The sequence below is a fragment of the Pan troglodytes genome, chromosome 3 (assembly GCF_028858775.2).
Source record: "Pan troglodytes isolate AG18354 chromosome 3, NHGRI_mPanTro3-v2.0_pri, whole genome shotgun sequence".
In the NCBI taxonomy this organism is placed as follows: domain Eukaryota; kingdom Metazoa; phylum Chordata; class Mammalia; order Primates; family Hominidae; genus Pan; species Pan troglodytes.
Window position 1 is genome coordinate 163,291,255 of NC_072401.2, and position 22,142 is coordinate 163,313,396.

General features: G+C 36.5%; 1 protein-coding gene across 3 annotated transcripts in view; it reads right to left on the bottom strand.

Moving 5' to 3' along the window:
• Positions 1–22,142, bottom strand: part of FSTL5 (follistatin like 5) — an 816,338-nt gene that overhangs the window by 188,593 nt on the left and 605,603 nt on the right. For all 3 annotated transcript variants that reach the window (XM_016952467.4, XM_016952464.4, XM_063809978.1), the window contains one exon: positions 15,086–15,206. In XM_016952467.4, the coding sequence (XP_016807956.2) occupies positions 15,086–15,206 (121 nt within the window). The remainder of the gene's footprint in view (positions 1–15,085; positions 15,207–22,142) is intronic.

Genomic DNA, 22,142 nt, shown 5'->3' on the forward strand with positions numbered 1-22,142 from the left:
AAAAAAAAAAAAAGAGAGAGAGAGAAAGAGAAAGAAGAAGAATAGAAGAATGCACTGATTATGACCCCTGACAAGTAGGCAAAAGTGCTGTTGGCTGCCACAAGGCCTTCCTTATAAAAGCTTGCACACCTTCCTTCACATGTTCTGGTGTCTTCCAAACAGACACAGAAGACTCACTGAAGGGCTCCAAGGCTTTAGGGAAGTGAGGCTAAAATGATTTGTGGTGGGAATCTTTTTCCCTCTAATTTTTATAGTTACCAGAAAATAAGATTACTTACATAGATACTATAGCAATATAAACTTTCTAGAAAATTTTTAAAGCTTATAATTTCTATAATTTATCTCATGTACAGGTAACAAGTAGTGCACAGACTGGAGCAAGAACATGGAATAGCATTGTCCTATGTGATACTGTGACCTCAAGAGAGAAGATGTCTGCATCACTGGGTGACTGAATGAAACAGAACTCTACCAACCCACAATCAGACTGTAGGAGAAGTGAGAAATAAACTTGACAAATAAAGGTAGGATATGGTTTAAACTGCTACAATAAAGTAAGAAAAAACATAGAGCACTAAAAAGACATAAATCCTGATATTTAATCAAAAAGTGATACGGTGGCTTGATGGTGTGGGTATGGGGTAAGCTATTATAAAAAAGAGACCCTTAGAACGGTGGCCTAAACAAGATGTAAGTAAACAAGCCCTTATAGATGGTCAAAGGACAGTTTAGTAATTAGATCTTATTGCATAACTTAGTGTATTTGTTTCCTAATGCTGCCTTAAGAAATATCACAAATTTGGTCAGGCGTGGTGGCCCACGCCTGTAGTCCCAGCATTTTGGGAAGCTGAGTCAAGCGAATTGCTTGAGTCAAAGAGTTTCGGACCAGCCTGGTGAACATGGCAAAAACCCATCTCTACTAAAAATACAAAAATTAGCCAAGTGTGCTGGCACATGCCTGCAGTCCCTGCTACCTGGGAGGCTGAGGTGGGAGGATTGCTTGAGCCCAGAAAGTGGAGCTTGCAGTGAGCCTTGATTGCACAACTGTCCTTGATTCCAGCCTAGATGACAGACTAAAACCCTGTCAAAAAAAAAAAAAAAAAAAGAGAGAGAGAGATAAAAGAAAATAAAGCCAGGCGCGGTGGCTCACGCCTGTAATCCCAGCACTTTGGGAGGCCGAGGGTGGATCACTTGAGGTCGGGAGTTCGCTACCAGCCTGACCAATATGGACAAACCTGTCTCTAGTAAAAGTACAAAATCAGCCAGGCATGGTGGCGCATGCCTGTAATCCCAGCTACTCCAGGGGCTGAGGCAGGAGAATCGTTTGAACCCAGGAGGAGGAGGTTGTGGTGAGCCGAGATTGCACCATTGCACTCCAGCCTGGGCAACAAGAGAGAAACTCCAGCTCAAAAAAAAAAAAAAAAAAAAAAAGAAAAGAAAATGAAAGAAAGACACATAGAAAAGAAGAAAAGAAAAGAAAGAAAACAAAAGAAAAGACAGAAAAGAAAAGAATAAAAGACCACAAATTTAGTGGCTTAAGGCAACACAAACTTATTCTCTTATATTCTGGAGGCCAGAAGACCAAAATCAGTTTCACTGAATTAAAGTCAAGGTGTGGGTAGAGTTAGTTGGGTTTGGAGAGTACACAGGATAATCCACGTTCATGCATTGTCTGGCTTCTTGAAGATGTCTGCATTTATTGGCTGATGACTCATTCCTCAAGTCACTCCAACCTTTTGCTCTGTTATCACATATCCTGCTTCCTTCTTTTACCTTCTTGCCTTCATCTGATGAGGACCCTTATAATTATATTTAGCACCAACCTGGATAACTTTCCTATCTCAAGATCCTTAAACTATATACATGTGCAAGTCTCCCCTTTGCCATATAAGGTAACATTCACATATTCCAGAAATTAGGATGTGGAAATCTTTTGGAGAGAATATTCACCTGACCACACCCAGGCAACTTCTATCTTTTTCCTCTACTACAAAACATGACTTTCCTTTTTCTTTTTTTTTTCTTTTTTTTTTAAATTTTACTTTAAGTTCTGGGATACATGTGCAGGACATGCAGGTTTGTTACATAGTTATACATGTGCCAGCGTGGTTTGCTGCACCTCTCAACCCATAATCTAGGTTTTAAGCCCCATATGCATTAGGTATTTGTCCTAATGCTCTCCCTCTCCTTGCCCCCAAGCCCTGACAGGTCCCAGTGTGTGATATTCCCCTCCCTGTGTCCATGTGTTTTCATTGTTCAACTCCCACTTATAAGTGAGAACATACGGTGTTTGGTTTTCTATTCCTGTGTTAGTTTGCTGAGAATGGTGGCTTCGAGCTTCATCCATGTCCCTGCAAAGGACATGAACTCATCCTTTTTTACGGCTGCATAGTATTCCATGGTGTGTATGTGCCATGTTTTTCATTGATGGGCATTTGGGTTGGTTGAAGTCTTTGCTATTGTAAGTAGTGCTCCAATAAACATACATGTGCATGTGTCTTTATAGTAGAATGATTCATAATCCTTTCGGTATATGCAGTAATGGGATCGCTGGGTCAAATGGCATTTCCAGTTCTCGATCTTTGAGGAATTGCCACACTGTCTTCCACAATGGTCGAACAACTAATTTACACTCCTACCAACGTGTAAAAGCATTTCTATTTCTCCACAGCCTTGCCAGCATCTGTTGTTTCCTGACTTTTTAATAATCGCCATTCTGACTGGCATGAGATGGTGTCTTGTTGTGGTTTTGATTTGCATTTCTCTAATAACCAGTGATGATGAACTTTTTTTCAATGGTTTTTTGGCCACATAAATGCCTTCTTTTGTGAGGTGTCTGTTGATATACTTTGCCCACTTTTTGATGGAGTTGTTTTTTTCTTGTAAATTTGTTTAAATTCCTTGTAGATTCCGGATATGAGACCTTTGTCAGATAAGAAGATGGCAAAAAATGTTCTCCCATTCTGTAGGTTGCCTGTTCACTTTGATGAGTTTATTTTGCTGTACAGAAACTCTTTAGTTTAATTAGATCTCTATGTCAATTTTGGCTTTTCTTGCAATTACTTTTGGTGTTTTAGTTATGAAGTCTTTGCCCATGCCTATGTCTTGAATGGTATTGTCCAGGTTTTCTTTTTTTTTCCTTTTTTTTTTGTGAGACAGAGTCTCACTCTGTTGCCCAGGCTGGAGTGCAGTGGTGCATCTTGGTTCACTGAAACCTCTGCCCCCTGGATTCAAATGAATCTCCTGCCTCAGCCTCCCTAGTAGCTGGGATTACAGGCACCTGCCACTGCGCGTGGCTAATTTTTGTATTTTTAGTAGAGACAGGGTTTCACCATCTTGGCCAGGCTGGTCATGAACTCCTGACCTTGTGATCCACCCACCTTGGTCTCCTGAAGTGCTGGGATTACAGGCGTGAGCCACCGTGCACGGCTGCCTAGGTTTTCTTCCAGTGTTTTTATGGTTTTGGGTTTCACATTTAAGTCTTTAATCCATCTTGAGTTAATCAGGCAAGAGAAATAAATAAAGCGTATTCAAATAGGAAGAAAGGAAGTAAAATTGTCTCTGTTTGGAGATGACATGATTGTATATTTTGAAAACCCCATTGACTCAGCCCCAAAACTCCTTAAGCTGATAAGAAACTTCAGCAAAGTCTCAGAATACAAAATCAATGTGCAAAAATCACAACCATTCCTATATACCAACAACAGACAAATAAAGAGCCAAATCATGAGTGAAATCCCATTCACAATTGCTACAAAAAGAATAAAATACCTAGGAATACAACATACAAGGGACGTGAAGGACCTCTTAAAGGAGAACTACAAACCACTCCTCAAGGAAATAAGAGAGGACACAAACAAATGGAAGAACATTCCATGCTCATAGATAGGAAGAATCGATATCATGAAAATGGCCATACTGCCCAAAGTAATAGATAGATTCAATGCTATTCTCATCAAGTTACCATTGACTTTCTTCACAGAATTAGAAAAAAATACTTTAAATTTCATATGGAACCAAAAAAGAGCCGATATAGCCAAGACAATATTAAGCAAAAAGAACAAAGCTGGAGGCATCACGCTATCTGACTTCAAACTACACTACAAGGCTACAGTAACCAAAACAGCATGGTGCTGGTACCAAAAACAGATATACAGACCAATGGGACAGAACAGAGACCTCAGAAATAACACTACACATCTGCAACCATCTGATCTTTGACAAACCTGACAAAAACAAGCAACTGGGAAATGATTCCCTATTTAATAAATGGTGCTGGGAAAACTGGCTAGCCATATGCAGAAAATAGAAACTGGATCCCTTTCTTAACACATTAGACTCTCCTTTTTCAAATTTAAAATAGCTCCTCCAACTATCATCATCACACTCATTTTTCAACAAACAAAAAGAGAAATAGATGACATATATCTTTTCTAGTATCATAATTGAGATATGAAAAACAATAATTACCTTCTCAATCCATTGGCCAAAAATTTGTCATAGAAAAAAGTTTCAAGGAGGACTGAGGAAGGTAATCTTTAGGTAGGCGTCCATAGGCTGGCTAATACTGAGCTTCAATTACTGAGGAAAACTATCAAAATTTATGTGGTAGACCACAAATAGTCTTTTCTCCATACATAGTGACAAAATTAACATTTTTATGAGAAGTTATGATCCAGTCATATAAGTTCTTTAAATTTGTGCAATTGTTATAGGAAATCTATATCTTAGGACAGCCAAAAATAACACTTCTTTTTAGAACAGGGATTAATTCTCCTTTCTTGTTCTAGTGAGTATTTGCCATGTTTTTTTGGCAGAATTATGTACCAGACTCAGAGAACAAAATAGGTATTACTTAAAATTTCTAAATTTATTGTATGTAGGGCTGATGCTGTCAATATTAGTCATGTGTACTAACTTTCAGAACTTTTTACAAATGAGGGTCTTAGGAAAACTTTCCTCTAATCCATACAACTTTAAGGCCTTTAAGAAAATTGACATGATAGAGAAGGTTATGGTAGAAAACTTATAACTTAAAACTTGTAAGCCATTTGTCATAGATAAACAGAACAAATATGAAATGAGTGTCATGAAACATTGGAAAACCAGCAGCAAAGGATGGCAATCCCTGAAAGAAGAGAAGAAAAAAGACAAAAAAAAAAAAAGAAAAAGAAAACAAGATGAGGTGTATAATTGTCTTGGCTTTCTTCCTGGCGGCATCCATTGACATTGATGCAGAAAGAGAGAACTGAAAGGTCTCACTGAACTAAGGATACGAGAAGTTGGAATTCACAAAAAGTTGCCAGCTGGAATTTGTAGAGAAGAAAAGCATAAAGTAGAGAACTCTGCAGAGACAGCTACGGGAATCTAAATACAGATCTGCTGAGGCTTTGGCTTAATGCCTAGGATGAAACTATTCAAAATCAGGCAAAATTTTATGACTACGGAAACCACTACAATCAGGGAGCTTACATTTAAAAGCTACAAGAGCTTACACAAGGATAGGTGCCATATGAGTTGGATTAACCAGAGTGGAGAGACTTAACTGAAAAAAGCAGACTAGGGAGACTTCATAAAACATCTCATACTGCATATCAGAAGGAGAGTGAAACAGATCCTACTGTAAAGGCTACTCTAGACAGACTCAAATATAGTTTTTTTTTTCTTTTTTAAAGTCTCAAAAAGATTAAACTGATGCCTAAACAAAACTTAATGCTTCGGCAAATCTATCCTCTCAACAATGTTCAGCATTCAATAAAAAAATTAACAGATGTGAGAAGGAGTGGAAAATATGACTCATGAGAGAAAAATGTCAGCGAATAGGAAGAGACAATAAATTTCAGACATGATAAAAATTGCAAGCAGGGACTTTAAGTAGCCAGTATAAATAGGTTTAAAGATTTAAAGGAAAACACAAATACAATGAAAGAATAAGTAAGAATTATTTTTTAAATAGAATTTATGTCGTTGAAAAATATAATATCTAAAATAAATTTAGGAAAAAGAACTCTGGTAGAGAATAACAGCTGATTAGACATACAGATAAAAGAAAAAATGCGACCTTAAAGTCAGAGCATAAAAACTATTGAAAGTGAAGTACAGTAAGTACAAATGTTGAAGAGACAGAGAGAAAAAAAGGAAGAGAATTCAGTGATTTATGAGAAAATATCAATCAGACACACATACCTATAATTTGAGTCCAAATGGATGGAGAAAACAGAAATCTATTTGAAAAAAATAATGGCCAAACGTTTATTCAAAGGTTTTAAAAATATATATCCCAAAGTCCAAGTAGCTGAGTTATCTCTAGCAGAAAAAAATCCAAGTAAAGAAAAGCAAACCAAGCCTTACCATATATAAATTGCTGATACCCAATGATAAAGAGAAACTCTTAAAAGCAGTCAGATAAATGAAAAAAAGAGACTAGAAATACTAGAAATACAGCAGATGTCCTGTTAGAAACCATGCAAGAGCAACCCAGAAGACAATAGAACATCTATAAATTGTTGAAAGAAAAATAAAAACCAAAAACTGCCCACTTAGAATTTAATATCCAACAGAAATATTATTTAATTTAAAAAAAAGTAAAAATATCTTCATACAAACAATGGCCAAGAAAATGTATCAGGAGCAGACCTGAACTTCAAATTATTAAAGCATGTTTATTAGAGTAAATGAAAATTCAGAAATTCAGTTTTACATGAAAAAATGAGGAGGATCAGAAATGCAAATGTTTTGTTCTCATGCCTAATTTTAAAAACCTCTCTGAAAGATATGTAACTTTTAAAGCAAAAATGAAACAATATATTGTGTGTTTTATAACATACGTAGAAGTTAAATGTTTGATAATATTATTACAAAGGATGAAAATGGCAGAGATCAAGGCATGCTGTTTTAAGGTTCTTTATACATGAAGTGGTAAAACATTATTTAAAAATACATGACAATATGTTAAGTTTCATATCGTATGTGTGGCTTATAGCAATATCTGACAAAAATTTAAAAAAAGATATAACTAATAAGTCAGTAGTAGAGATAAAATGGAATTCTAAATGTTATGGAGTACACCAGAAGTCAGTACAAAAAAGGAAATATTGAATAAAGAATGAATGAGGCTGGGCACGGTGGCTCACACTTGTAATCCCAGCACTTTGGGAAGCCGAGGTGGGCATATCACCTGAGGTCAGGGGTTTGAGACCAACCTGGCCAACATGGTGAAACCCCCTCTCCATTAAAATACAAAAATTAGCTGGGCATGGTGGCAGGCACCTGTGATTGCAGCTACTTGGGAGGCTGAAACAGGAGAATTGCTTGAACCTGGGAGGCAGAGGTTGCAGTGAGCCCAGATCATGCCACTGCACTCCAGCCTGGGCGATGGCGCAAGACCGTTTCAAAAAACAAAAACAAACAAAAAAAAAAAAAAAAGAAAGAAAAAGAAAAAAAGAAAAAAAAATGGATGTGATCATTTGAAAATGGATTGCAAAATCCAGTGAGAATAAGCCCAGGATACAAATGTTTAAGTTACCCCAAAGTCATACATTTTCAAGGACTTCTTTCCCTGAAAGTGACCATAATAAAGAATCAGGGAAAAACTTGGTTCTTTGGACTTTGCATGTAGTTTAAACTTTTGGACTTTCTTTAGACTTTAAATTATAAGGGCAGAAGAATTTAATTTTGGATATTAATTACTTTGGACTAATTTTTTGGAACTTTAATCTCTTCAGTTTTATTTCTCTCAGAATTTAATAATTAGAACATTTATATATTAATTTTTGAACATGTCTATATTCTTGCTGTTCAATAATTGAAGCATCTTGATGTCATGATTTAATTTAATCACAGAGCCTCTGAAGAACTCTATTGAACAGTGTAACTGAACATAATTTGACATGAGAAACAGTATATAGAGGGAATTTTGAGGCTTTGAAGTTAACGAATTTATGTACTGTTTTATTATAGTTCAAAGTCTTCTGTAAACAAACATAGCGCCCACTAGTAATTCTTAGGGGAAGCTACAATACAGCAGCAATTGTTATTAAGTGAAGAACTTTAAATTTATTTAAAATACGAATATCTCCAAAAGCAGCTCTGAGAAAAGACCCTAGGTTCAACTAGTTTTGATTTGACAAGTGATTCCAGGAGGGACAAGTGTGAAAATGGGAAAAGTTAGACAATGAAAGGAAAACTACAATAAAAGGTGAGAGAAGAAGGGGGATGCATTCATGAGATTCATAACTATGGAAAAAAAGGAATGGATCCTAGTGTGGACCCCTTGAACAATGTTGAATGCCCCTCAGGAGCTTCCCATTGAGTGAGTGGGTAGCTGTGCTTCTTACCCACTGATTTGTGTCCCTCATTGGTTAATGATGATTCCTAAGGACATCAACTCCTTGGCATATTAGGGCTTCCTTGAGTGTAGTTGATAAAGATTCTTGGGCAGTTAGATTGGGGCAAAAGTAATTGTGGTTTTGCCATTAAAAGTAAGTGCAAAAAAAGCAATTACTTTTGCACTAAACTAACTAATAAGTAAAATCTTAAGGAACAGTGGCAGAGAGACAAGCTTTGGCAGTAAGTAGTTATCAAGGGATATTCACCATAGATGAGGAGGCCTGTGTGGGCTATGGAGCAAGACATGAATACTGTCTGCTGTGGGGCCTCATGAGGCAAAAGCCTGAAATGATACATGGCCAATACCACCCCCCAAGCAAGAGCCAATCTCCTAGATGACAATCAACTGAAAGTTTTAAATCAAAATTAAAAGAATAAAGAGTTGAAGAATATGAAGAAGGGAAACATATTCCCACCTGTCATCTTTTTAGGAGGGAAACTGTAGTTCTCAAAGCTTATCTCCAGAATTACCAGGAAGGTTTGTTAGAACACACATTGTTCTATGCCCTACTTAGAGCTTCTGATTTGTAGCCACAGATGAGACCTGAGAATTTGCCTTTAAAACATGTTGCTGTTGCTCCTTGTGCATGAACCACAGTTTGACAATCACTGAGCTAGGGTAACCCTCTAGCTTCTCACTCTCTCATTTATTAACTCACAGTGGGAGGAGAAGAGAGGGTGAAGGAGACCTCTTCCTACTTTGTAGATCTCACTGTCTCACTTTCTAGATCTCTCTGCAGTCTGGCCAAGTTTAGCTAGGAAGGTTTACCACACCCAGTGCAGAGATTCCAGTGTTCCCTATGACCAAATGAGGAAGCTGAATTATATGATGCAAGAAAGAAAGCTATTGTTGCCCCAGACTTAAGCTGGGTTTTCTAAATAATAGCTCTGTCAGTAATGAAGGTCATGCTTTGTATCTGTATATCTGGCTTTTGTGTCTTTCTTACAGATGTTTCCAAACTTTGAAGGAGAAAAATCAGGGTGTTTTATATAGACATCTGGTAAAACCAACAAACAACAATCACTTTATGCAGAAGTTTTCTTATTTCAATAGAAAACACATCCGCACAATATTATGTATGAGGGCTTAAATAATTTGAATGGGAGAGAAGTAACAGTGTACATATAGTTTCACTGTGAATATGGACAAGCTTTCTGCCCAGAGGGGCGTGTAAACAATGATGACTTTTAAAAATTTCAAACATTCTGTATCATAAGCTTAAGATCTAAAGACGATTTGCTTTATGTAAAAAGAGAAAGAAAAGCATGAAATGAAATCCCCTGGTAGAGTCAGGCTACTTTGATTTATACATAATGTTTCTTCAGACAATGGCACAGAAGCACTCTCATATTTCAATATCTAATTTTCCATTGTTTGAAAAGGAACGGGCTATAGATAGACTTTTATTTGGCTTATGCTCTAGGATATTTAAACAGACTTTGAACTTCAAAGAGACTCTTTTACAAATTCCAGTAACTTGTGGTATTTTCCAGGCTTGTTATGGTAATCAATGACATATTTTGTTTTTATTACGAATTGACAAATTGTTAAGATAAATATTTTAAATTCTGAAAGCCTGATTTTCTAAAGTTCTTTTTAACTTTTTCTAAAAGTGAATGAAAAATATAAGATGAGTTAAACCAGTTTTAGAGATTTGTTGAATTCCATAAATGTGCTATTTGGTAGATAATTTGCATTTTCTTGCATTTTTGTTGTATTTTTATCCAGTATTGTTCCTTGTTCCCAACTACTGTTTGTTGTTGTTGACTTACAACACTTGAGTAATCCCAAGTTTGTTATACTTCTTGACATAAAAAACATGCATTTAAAGTTCTTCTGCCAAGTACAAAACACCATAAAACCAAAGGAGAGGAACACACCGAAAAAGAGACAGTACCAATTTTAGGGCTGTGGTTTTGTAACTTATCCCACCATTTCTAGATATGTTATTATAAAGTGTCATTATTCTATTTTTTGTTTGGCAAAATATTTTGATATATCAGAAACTTTGTAAATAAGGTGGCTAGTTACCTACTTGATATTTATTTTCCCCTTTCTTCTAGTTAACATAATCTTTATATTGTTGTGGGTGGCAATACGTCACAGTCAGAGAAATATATTGTGCCATGTCTTTGCATTTAGGGAGGATCAGTGGAAGTTATCACTGGTGCTTTCATTAAAACTTTTTTAAAAAGTCCTGTCTCAGCCGCGTGCGGTGGCTCATGCCTGTAATCTCAGCACTTTGGGAGGCTGAAGCGGGTGAATCACGAGGTCAGCAGTTCAAGACTAGCCTGGCTAAGATGGTGAAACCCGTCTCTACTAAAAATAAAAAATAAAAAAAATAAAAAATTAGCCAGGCGTGGTGGCGGGCACCTGTAATCCCAGCTACTGGGGAGGCTGAAGCAGAGAATTGCTTGAACCCAGGGGGCGGAGGTTGCAGGGAGCCAAGATGGTGCCACTGCACTCCAGCCTGGGCAACAGAGAAAGACTCTGTCTCAAAAAAAATAAATTAATAAAAGTTCTTTCTCATGTGTCAGGTGTTATTTTCCCCTTCCTCCCTCTTCCTGTTTCCCTGTTGAAAGGTCTACAGAATTTCCACAGCCATTTTGAAGTCACAGGATGAGACTGAGGGTAGAAACTGTGTGCTAATCATAATAGAGGAAGCTTATGATATTGATGACATTATAGATCTGCCATCCCCAAACCACCCTATCTTGTCTTATTTTCTGTGTTAGAAGAATACACTGTATCCCCTTTGAGCCCCTGTCCTTTTGGGTCTATGTTATAGAAGTTAAAGTTAATCCCTCACTGTTAAATATAAAATAAACTTTGAAACACACTTTTTGCCTTCCCTTGTTGATATAAATGCAGTAGAACAAATTTTTGACCAATGATAGTTGAATTTGATAAATCAGTGTTATTTTATACCTTATTTTTCCTTGTGATTAAGACTAGAACTGGCAAATTAGATTAGAACATTTGGGCTGCTTAAAACCCTAGCAAACCTTAGTGGTCCACACAGTCCTTTATATAGACTTGACCTAACTAGAAACATTTTTTTAGAAACTGAAATTGCCAGCTGCTTTGAGAAAATGCTTTGAGGTATTGCATATCTTCCTCTCTAGTACCTCATTCTAGTAATATTTGATCCTTGGGAACACCAGTCCATTTTCATGTCACATTTATCATGTCCTCTCTTGTGTCCTTATCTCACACTTAGTCTGTAGTCCACTGTAATCACTCCCTTGTAAACTTATTTAACTTCTTCTCTCCTAACTATTCCCCCACTTACTCACCTGACAAACAAAACACTAGCTAAATCAGAATCTTTTTTCTTTCATGGCCACTTTACAGTCAACCACAACAGAAGGAAAACATACTTCATGAATACTCCAAGCTCTCCCCAACACACCAACTACATATTATTATTTCAATCACCCTCCTGCATTGCAAGATAATTATTCGACATGTCTTCCCCTCCTCAAACCACTAAAGCTATTACAAACTCTTCACTTTCAACCAATGGTATTATTCATTTCCCTGAAGAAACTTTACGTAATGCAAAAAGGACGTCCTCATGCTCCTACACTGCGAATCTTTTCCCAAAGTCTGTCTTTCTCCCTGTTTCAACAGAGGGACTATTCATCTTCCAAAGATCAGTCCGTCCTTCTGTGAATTAGATCACATCAATTTTAAATTTAATTGATTTGTTACTATAATTATCCTTTTGGTCTTATAAATTATCTGCTTTTAATCTTTACTGGATTATTCCCATCAGCATAAAAGATGATCATATCTGTAACTTTTATAAAATTCACTCCCTTGAATGCAGGTGCTTTGCAGCTACTGCAAAGTTCTCTCTTTACTTTCAGCAAATGTTCTCCTTTAAAAGAGTTAATGATAGAAGTGTTCTTGATTTTTTCACTTTCCTTTCTCTCTTGAATTGACTATAATCATAGTTTTATTACCAATACTTGGCAAAAGCTGGTCTTCGAAAGGTTAATAATTGCACACAAGTACTGAAATCTAGTGCTTAAATTATACTCCTCATCTTGTTTGCCTTCTCAGCAATGATAATATCATTGGTTTTCTCTCCAAACCCCATCCCTTCCTGAAAATCTTTATACCAAGATAGTCAGAGCAATTTAAATGTTATGGGACATAATGGAAAGAAACTGGTTTTGCTCCCTGTGAGATATTGGCCCAGGGGCCCTTGTACCTCGAAAAGGAAAAGCATTAGAGTTCAGCACAAGCAATCACTGCTAATATTGAATTCCTCTTGATTAATTCATAATGCTAAGGCTGATGGGGAGCACTCTGTTTCTGAGACCTCATTATTTCTTTATTTCCATATTCCATCTTCAGAAAAACCCGAGATCAGAGAGTAAGCAGTTCATTCATGGGAGGGGATGAAACAGGGAAGCCGCCTTTCACCAGTGCTGCTCAATGCAACCTTGCAACATAAAGCCTGTAGTTTGGCTCAAAGTCTCCTTCGTGGGTTTCCCAGCTGGAGCATGGCAAATGAGTAAGTTATGTAAGAAACCTACATCAGACATGAATGAAGAGCAGCAGCTCCTGAAGAGCAGCCGTTTAGAATAGTTGTCACACTTTACCACGCATCACAATTTCCTGAGAAGCTTTTCAAAATGCAAATTTCAAGTCAGAATTCCTGAGAGTGCTGGTGAAGTCCAGGGTTCTGCACTTGTGATCTTTTCTTTTATGTGATTCTGATGCAGGTGGAGAACATGCACCATACATTCTAAAAACTACTAAGAACTCTTACATGGAAGATCTAGGACTGGGAATGAGGATAAGAGATAAAAGACAGAATTAATTGCTAGCCAAAAATGAAATTGGAGACATTCTCTCCCTAATGCTAAAAAAAAAAAAAAAAAAAAAAAAAGGCAGGGCATTAATCTTGTTGAATAGGCAAACAGTCAGTAAGCATTTACCACAAAATAGAAGGTGAGGACCAGACGTGCAAGAACAATTTCCCCATGGATGCAGCATTTACCTATAGGGACGAGCATCCTCAGCACAGACTTGTCCTACCCTCTCAACATTGTGTATCAGCAGGTACAATTACTTTATATATGAAAGTCCATCTCCAAACAGCTGAGGCCACTGGAAACACCATGAATCAACTTTGCATCTCGCCTGCTTTCTTCCCTGGTTTCATTGAAAGTTGGGTTCAAAGACTTGATTATGTCTAGATACCAACTGTATTTTCACCAGAAACCAAGAACTAGATCTGCTCCCCTGGAGCGTCAACAATAGTCAAATCAGATTACCCAATATTTTCAAACTTTTTGGCACATTTTATTAATTGATTTCCAGTACACGTACTTCTCATCACAGGGTCCTCCTTCTCAGTCTTCTCCACTTGTTAACCTCAGATCCAAGGCTCAATCCTCTGACTTCATATCCATTTATATTTATTTCTAAAGTGACCTAATTAAGCTCAGATTTATGACTTTCAATGCAATGTATACATATTGATATTATCTGAACATACAACTTTGGGCTTTCATGTTCCTCAATTGAATACTTGACATTTTCATCGATAATATAATTATATTTAAGTTAACATGCTAAAATTTAATCTCATCCAATCTCAAAATGTGTTCCTTCTTCAAAGTAGTAAATGGCACACCCATATACCTGTTTCCTTCAAATTCCTTAGCATCATTTTTTAACTCTCTCTCACACTCACATGCTATTCCTCAGTGATACTGACAGAAGTACTTTTAAAATATATTCCAAATGTGACCACTTCTTTATAACTCCACCATTAAGACTGTATTTTAAGCTACCACTATCTCTTACTTGGACACTAAAATAGTCTTGAAACTATTCATTTATTTTAAAATAAATCAGAATGTGCTACTCTGTATACTAAACACTTTGACAGCTTCCCCTTACACTTAGAATGGAAATCCAAATATTTACCTGAGTCTACAGGGCTCCATGTGATCTGCCCCAAGGCTACCTCTGCAAGCTCATTATCTGCCACTCTCCTCTAAATTCATGCCCATCACACTAGCCATCTTGCTGTTCCTACAGAAAGCCATGTAAGTTTCTGCCTCCTTTTCATAAATCATAGAGTATATTAAAATATATGTTACAATAAATTATGGAAATGAAATATTTACTAATAAGTAATATGTGTAATCCTGTATTAATGCTAGTAAATAACTAAAATTTGAATTAAATCAAGAATAAAGAAAAGCTCTGATTGTAGGAGTGATATCAGCCCACCTGGTCAACATTCATAGATAGACATTAAATTAACCATCAAGAGTATAAAACTTGCTATACATGAATAACAGTAGTCTATATCATTAAAACAATCAATTAAATAGATGATCTGCTTAAAATTTTTGTTTCTAAAATTTATGCTTGCCTAATTGTTAATATTCTAAACTAAAAAATAATGTAAATTTCTTGTGTTCTAATTTTCCAATTAAAATGAGTTACTCTAATATTTTATAACAAAAATAGTACTAATTTATAGTGCTTATTCACTTGGAAATTTTGTGGTTTTTTTTTTACTTAAAAAACTTTTACATTATCAGTTGAGTCTCAAAACTTGAAATATTATTAGTACCTTGTAAAAACTCAAAAAATTGAAGGCTTCACTTCCTAGTAAACTATGGTGTTCTTTGAATAGTTAGGGTAACAAAAATCACTTCTTACCATTCACTTGGAAGATGTGAGTCTGATAGACTTGTTCATAGCCATCTGCATAGCAGGTGTAATTGCCAACGTGAGTTGTGGTAACCTTAGTAATATACAAGGACCCATCATCTCCAAAGTCCTATTAAAAATAAAATAAAACAAGGTGTTTGCATTTTGAATTAATTGTAACAATTTCAATTTTTAAAAGGTGTATTCAGGTACAAAACAAATAGACTCAAATATTGTTTTAAAATTATCAAAATGAGCATTGTTGGGTGTATAAGCGTAAAGGATCTGTAATTATAATTTTCTAACAATATGTTTTGTTTAAAAAGCATCATCTCACTCATAAATATAGCTTTTTAATATTTATTTGAAATGCATGTTTAATATATAAAGTAACTTAATTTCCACATATGTGTTCTAATTTAGTTCCCATTTTTAAGATTAGAACAGGCCAGGCACGGTGGCTCACACCTGTAATCCCAGCACTTTGAGAGGCCGAGGCAGGTGGATCACTTGATGTCAGGAGTTCAAGACCAGCCTGGCCAAAATGGTGAAGTCATGTCTCTACTAAAAATACGTAAATTAGCTGTGTGTGGTGGCACACACCTGTAGTCCCAGTTACTCCGGAGGCTGAGGCAGGAAAATTGCTTGAACCTGGGAGGCAGGGGTTGCAGTGACTTGAGAACGTGCCACTGCACTCCAGCCTGGGTGACAGAGTGAGACTCTGTCTCTAAATAAAGAAATAATTACAAATTAAAAAATAAAAAAAGATTAGCATAGCTATAATGTGTTTTCTTCTTATTTATGGCTAAAACAAATACCTGTTAACTGCATTCTTCACATTGGTAGTTAACTACTACTTGTATATTATTTAATTATATATTTACCAATAAAAATAATTATTAAAGCAGTGTGATCTCAGTGATAACATTTATAGCCGTAACATAGAATAGCATTTATTTTCCAAGGCCAGATACCATCAATACGTTTGAATACAATAACCATACTGCTTCAAAATAGTGGAGATAAATGCATAACCATTTTGAAAAAAAAGAAAGGAAAAAAAAACTTGCACCGTTAAAATCAAATCCATGAAGCACCTCCAGAACAGCAAAGACCAGAAAATTTTCTCTTCCATTATGGTAATGACTATTCTGGCAAAAAATGCCAAAATCAATTTTTTTCAGAATTCTGGAAATAGAGAAAGGTTCACAATAGCCCACAGAGTATTTGTTCAAAAAGTGGCTGACTCTTAGTAAGAATGGCAAAATTTATGTGGCATTTTAACTTTACTTCCACAACAGCTCTCCACAGCTGCATGGTGGCCTTGAACCAGCCTCCTTAAAACTATGCCAGCTATGAAAATCATCATTCTAGAAGACACTGGAAGGGAAAGAGCAGGTCTGAAGCTCCTCCAAGACCTTATCCTGAGAGAATTGTACCTGTTGGATAGATTAGCAGCTCCTTGAGAACATACATTTTCATGACTTCTTTTTAGTTGAGCTTTGAGCAACACTTAAAGTTCACTCTGTGTAAAGAGCCCTATCCCTAATGTTTTTTTTTTTTTTTTTTTTGAGGCAGGGTTCCCAGGCTCTGGAGTTCAGTGACATAATCTTGGCTCACTGCAATCTCTGCCTCCCGGGTTCAATCAATTCTTCTGCCTCAGCCACCTGAGTAGCTGGGACCACAGGAGCACTCCATCACACCCAGTTAATTGTTGGTTTTTGTTTGTTTGTTTGTTTGTTTTGAGATGGAGTTTCGCTCTTGTTGCCCAAGCTGAAGTGCAATGGCATGATCTCCTCTCACTGCAACATCTGCTTCCTGGGTTCCAGTGATTCTCCTGCCTCAGCCTCCTGAGTAGCTGGGATTACAGGTGCTACAGGCTTGTGCCACCACGCCTTGCTAAATTTTTGTATTTTTAGTAGAAACAGGGTTTTACCATGTTCGCCAGGCTGGTCTCGAACTCCTGACCTCAGGTGATCCGGCCGCCTCAGCCTCCCAAATTGCTGAGATTACAGGCATGAGCCACTACGCCCAGCTAATTTTTGTATTTTTAGCAGAGACAGGTTTTCACTATGTTGGCCATGCTGATCTCAAACTCCTGGCCTCAAGTGACCCTCCTGCCTCAGCCACCCAAGGTGCTGGGATTACAGGAATCAGCCACCACACCTGCCCCCTAAAGTCTTTATTGAAATCAGGAAACAACAGCGGTTGTTTCACATTACAACTTTCTGCAACAGAGATACTAGTTGTAGATAGCAATAGTTTGACTAAAAAACTTTACAAGATAAACCTGAGGAATGGGCTCTCCGTAGAAAAGTTTGAAGAGTTCCATATATTCCTAGGAGTCTAGAAGGCCACACAAATGTGCAGGACTGTGTGCATGCTCAGCAGAGATGTGTGAATCCCTATTATCTCATCTCTAGCTGCACATAAGACTCTACACAAGCAGAAATTGAAGGCTAAGACAGAGTTGTGAACTATATAGGAACACTCATACCGTAACACAAAACAGAGATAGGAAACCTCAACAAAGCCTGGGAGACTTACTGATGCAAGGCATTTAATTAAATCCCTGTTCAATCATTAGCTCACCACTAAGAGTGAATCCCAACAGCCACATACAACATACCAAAGAAAAATAGGTAAATTCAACTTCATAAATATTAAAATCTTTTGCTGCTCAAAAGACATCAAGAAAGTAAAGAGATACCCTATAGAGGAGAGGAAATATCTGAAGAAAATTTATCTGATAAGGATCTTCTATTCAGAATATATAAAGAGTAATTACAATTCAACAATCAAAAAGCAAATAGGCTGGGCATGGTAGCTCACACCTGTAATCCCAACACTTTAGGGGCCAAGGTGGGCAGATCACCTGAGGTCAAGAGTTTGAGACCAGCCCGGCCAACATGAGGAAACCCCGTCTCTACTAAAAATACAAAAATTAGCTGGGCATGGTGGCACATGCCTGTAATCCCAGCTACCCAGCAGGCTGAGGCACGAGAATTGCTTGAACCTGAGAGGTGGAGGTTGCAGTGAGCCGAAATCGTGCCACTGCACTCCAGCCTGGGTGACAGAGTGAGACTCCATCTCAAAACAAAACAAAACAAATAGTCTGATTAAAATAATGTGTAGAGGATTCAAACGAACATTTCTCAAAAGATTTACAAATGAACAATAAGCACATAAAAGCATGTTCAGCATTACTAGTCACTAAGGATATGCAAATAAAAACCTCAGTGAGATACTACTTCATATGCTCTACATTGGTTAAAATAAAAAAGAGACAATTGCAAGTGTTGGAGAGGATGTGGAAAATTTGGAACCTTCACACAGTGCTAGTGAGAATATTAAGTGGTGCCTCTGCTTTGGATAACAGTTTGGCCACTCCTCAAAAAGCTAAACTAAGTTACTTAGGACTAGCAATTCATTCTTACGTACATACCTCAAAGAACTGAAAACATGTCTAATACTAACTGTATGCAAATGTGCATAGCTGTATACTATTGTATGCAAATGTATGCAAATGTGCATAGCTATATTTATTACTCATAAAAGGCAAAAAGTGAAAACAACCCAAATGTCTATCAATGGATGAATGGATAAATAAAATGTACTATATCTATACAATGGAGTATTATTTGACAATAAAAAGGAATAAAGTACTGATATATACTGCAACATGAATAAACCTTTCTTTTCAGCCTTAGGGCCTTTGCATGAATCTTGAAATTAATATGCTAAGTGAAAGAAGCCAGACACAAAAAGCCACAAATTGTACGAGTCTAATTATATGACATGTCCAGAATGACCATATCCATAGACATAGAAGACAGATTTGTGGTAACCAGGGACTGAGGGAATGGGGGAGTGGGAAATAACTGCTAATAAGTCTGAAGTCCTTTTTGGAGGGATGAAAATATTCTAAACTTCGACAGCCATGATGGCTGCACAATTTTGCTAATATACTAGAAAGCACTAAATTGCACACTTCGAATGGATTAATTTTATGGTTTGTGGAGAATATCAGAGTAAAGCTGTTGTTAAAATAAAATCTATATGGAATACTTAAATCAAAAAAATGTCATAATAAAACTATATATACTCTTAGTTAATGAAATCTTCTCTGAGTATGAAAAAATTAGAAATCAAAAAAGAAAGAATAATTGACATATTTATATGAAGAAGAAACACTCTTGCATTCCAAAACATTGCAATCAGTAACAGAAAGCTAATTAACCACAGATTATCAAGACAAAACTCAATGCATTTAATCTTTATTTATAAAGCAGTTATCTGTATGCCAGACACTACTATAAACACTTCACAAAAATGGACACATTTCATCAATATACTAAACTTAAAAAACAAGATCTATTAATATTCTCTCACTTTATAGCTGGGGAGGCTAAGATGTCAAGTAAGCTACTAGTTCCACTTGGCCTCTAATTAGCGGAGCTAGGATTGGAAACCAGGTAGGCTTACTCCAGAGTCTGTGTTTCATGCTCCCACACCACACTGCCTTCCTTGTCAGTCATAAGTTGAACTCAGGGATAAAGACAGGAAAAGGGAACAAAGAGGAAATTTGAGACAAAACGCTCAAAACAAAAGAGGTCAAATACACTATCAGGTTTGAAGAAAAAAGGCTGGAAGTGTTTTGAGAGTGCATGTGCCATAGAAGAAAGGCTGGGTAGATCCACTGAAGTTTGAGTCAAAAGACAACATTGTGAAACATGTCAACCCCTGTATTTCTTCCTTTTCTCAGCTGCAGAGAATGAGGATATGAGGTGCTGGTACAGAAAATTCTTTTTATTACCATTATTATTATTATCATTATTATACTTTAAGTTCTGGGGTACATATGCAGAATGTACAGATTTGTTACAAAGGTATACACGTGCCATGGTGGTTTGCTGCACCCATCAACTCGTCATCTACATTAGGTATTTCTCCTAATGCTATCCCTCCCCTAGCCCCCCACCCCCTGACAGACCCCAATGTGTGATGTTCCCTGCCCTGTGTCCATGTGTTCTATTGTTCAACTCCTACTTATGAGTGAGAACATGTAGTGTTTGGTTTTCTGTTCTTGTGTTAGTTTGATGAGAATGATGGTTTCCAGCTTCATCCATGTCGCTGCAAAGGACATGAACTCATCCTTTTCTATGGCTGCATAGTATTCCATGGTGTATATGTGCCACATTTTCTTTATCTAGTCTATCATTGATGGGCATTTGGGTTGGTTCCAAGCCTTTGCTATTGTGAATACTGCTGCAATAAACATACGTGAGCATGTGTCTTTATAGTAGAATGATTTATAATCCTTTGGGTATAACCCAGCAATGGGATTGCTGGGTCAAATGGTATTTCTCATTCAAGATCCTTGAGGAATCGCCACACTGTCTTCCACAATGGTTGAACTAACTTACACTCCCACCAACAGTGTAAAAGCATTCCTATTTCTCCACATCCTCTCTAGCTTTTTAAGTTGTAATTGGCAAATTTTGAATATACTTTACTATAAAGAGTCTTAAAGATTTTTTCCCATATATTTGCTCTGAGGATTTACCTTCTAAGAGTTTTTTGTTCCTTGCCCTTTCCCAATTTTAATTTTGGGTTTAGAATTTTTCATGTTTATTTCTAAATTTTTAATGTGTTGCTCAGTTTTTAATTTTATATACAATATTTATCAATAAAAAGCAAGCATTTATCTTCACTTCATTTTTGTAAAATGTAAATAATTGTGTCAGCATCTTTTGGTAAAGAAACTGTTTTCCCTCTGAATTGTGATTTTTAAAAAATATTTATATCTTTAAAATAGGATAGTATCCACTGACTTACCAATGTTCACATAATAGTACTCCAAAAGCATATCTTATATATTTCTGGCTTTACCTATATTTATGCTAGGTGAATTTCTGTTAAAAATAGCTTCCCTCAAACTGATACCCACTACGGATTTATTGAAAACAAGAACATGATTATGGAGCTATTGAACCTGACCTTGAAAATGATAAAAATCTTCTGACAGAGAAAAAAAGATCAGAGAAGAGAAAGAGAGAAAGAGATAAATGGGGGAAGAGGAGAAGGAGGAGGAGGAGTCAAGGAAGAAGAGATGAGGAGGGGGAGGGAGAAGGGGAGGAAAGGGAGGCAAGGGGAAACATACTGTACACTCTGGCTGTCATACAGTTTAACTGAATATTTCCTTAATAAATCTCAATAAAATAGAAATCCTCAATATCATATTATATAAGATCAATCATACTACATTTCTACAGCTCCCAGAGGAAATTGTCATGGTGCCACTCTCACTGATTTAATGAGGGAAAGCCTTATGAGCTACACAATAGGAGAGGATTTGGAGCTTGAACCTCCACAAAAAGTAACTATTGATACAAACTCCATAACATAACTCCAGCCTTCACCACAGGCTACCATTAAAAACAGGGCTCATACAGACAGAACACTATTAAGGAACTGAAATGCTGAATAAAAAGACAAAAGGCTGTACCTCACGTGAACAGTAAGCAGATATTTGACATGTTGTAGAGTATAATGGGGGGAAAGCCAAACTTTTGTAGAAATTAATTGAGAAAGATTAGAGTTAAGAGTATTTTTAGAAAGATTTTGAGCAAAAAAAATAATTACCGATGGCCAGAAAAATAACAGCAAGATATCTAGTCTGCATAACATAGACATAAACGCAGGGCAAGAACGTGTAAAACTCATTACAACCAGAAAATATCATGGAGACCAGATCACAACAGAGAATTCTTTCACTGGACAAGAATAATTAAAAACAATAGTGAAAATTCTGAATATATGTGAATGGCATTTGTGATTGTTTATATTCAAATATGCAAAACTGTATATTCATATTTTAATGCATATTTTCAGAAAATTCATTTAAAATTTCTTTAAAACCTGAAATAAACCACTTTTCCATATGTTCTATGTAGCTACCTAGAGAATATAGTCTTTCCCTTTCTAGTATAATCAAGATTCCTTCACCCAATGATGTAAAAATTATCCAAGACTACAACTTTTAAAGTGTTTTATTGAAATCTGT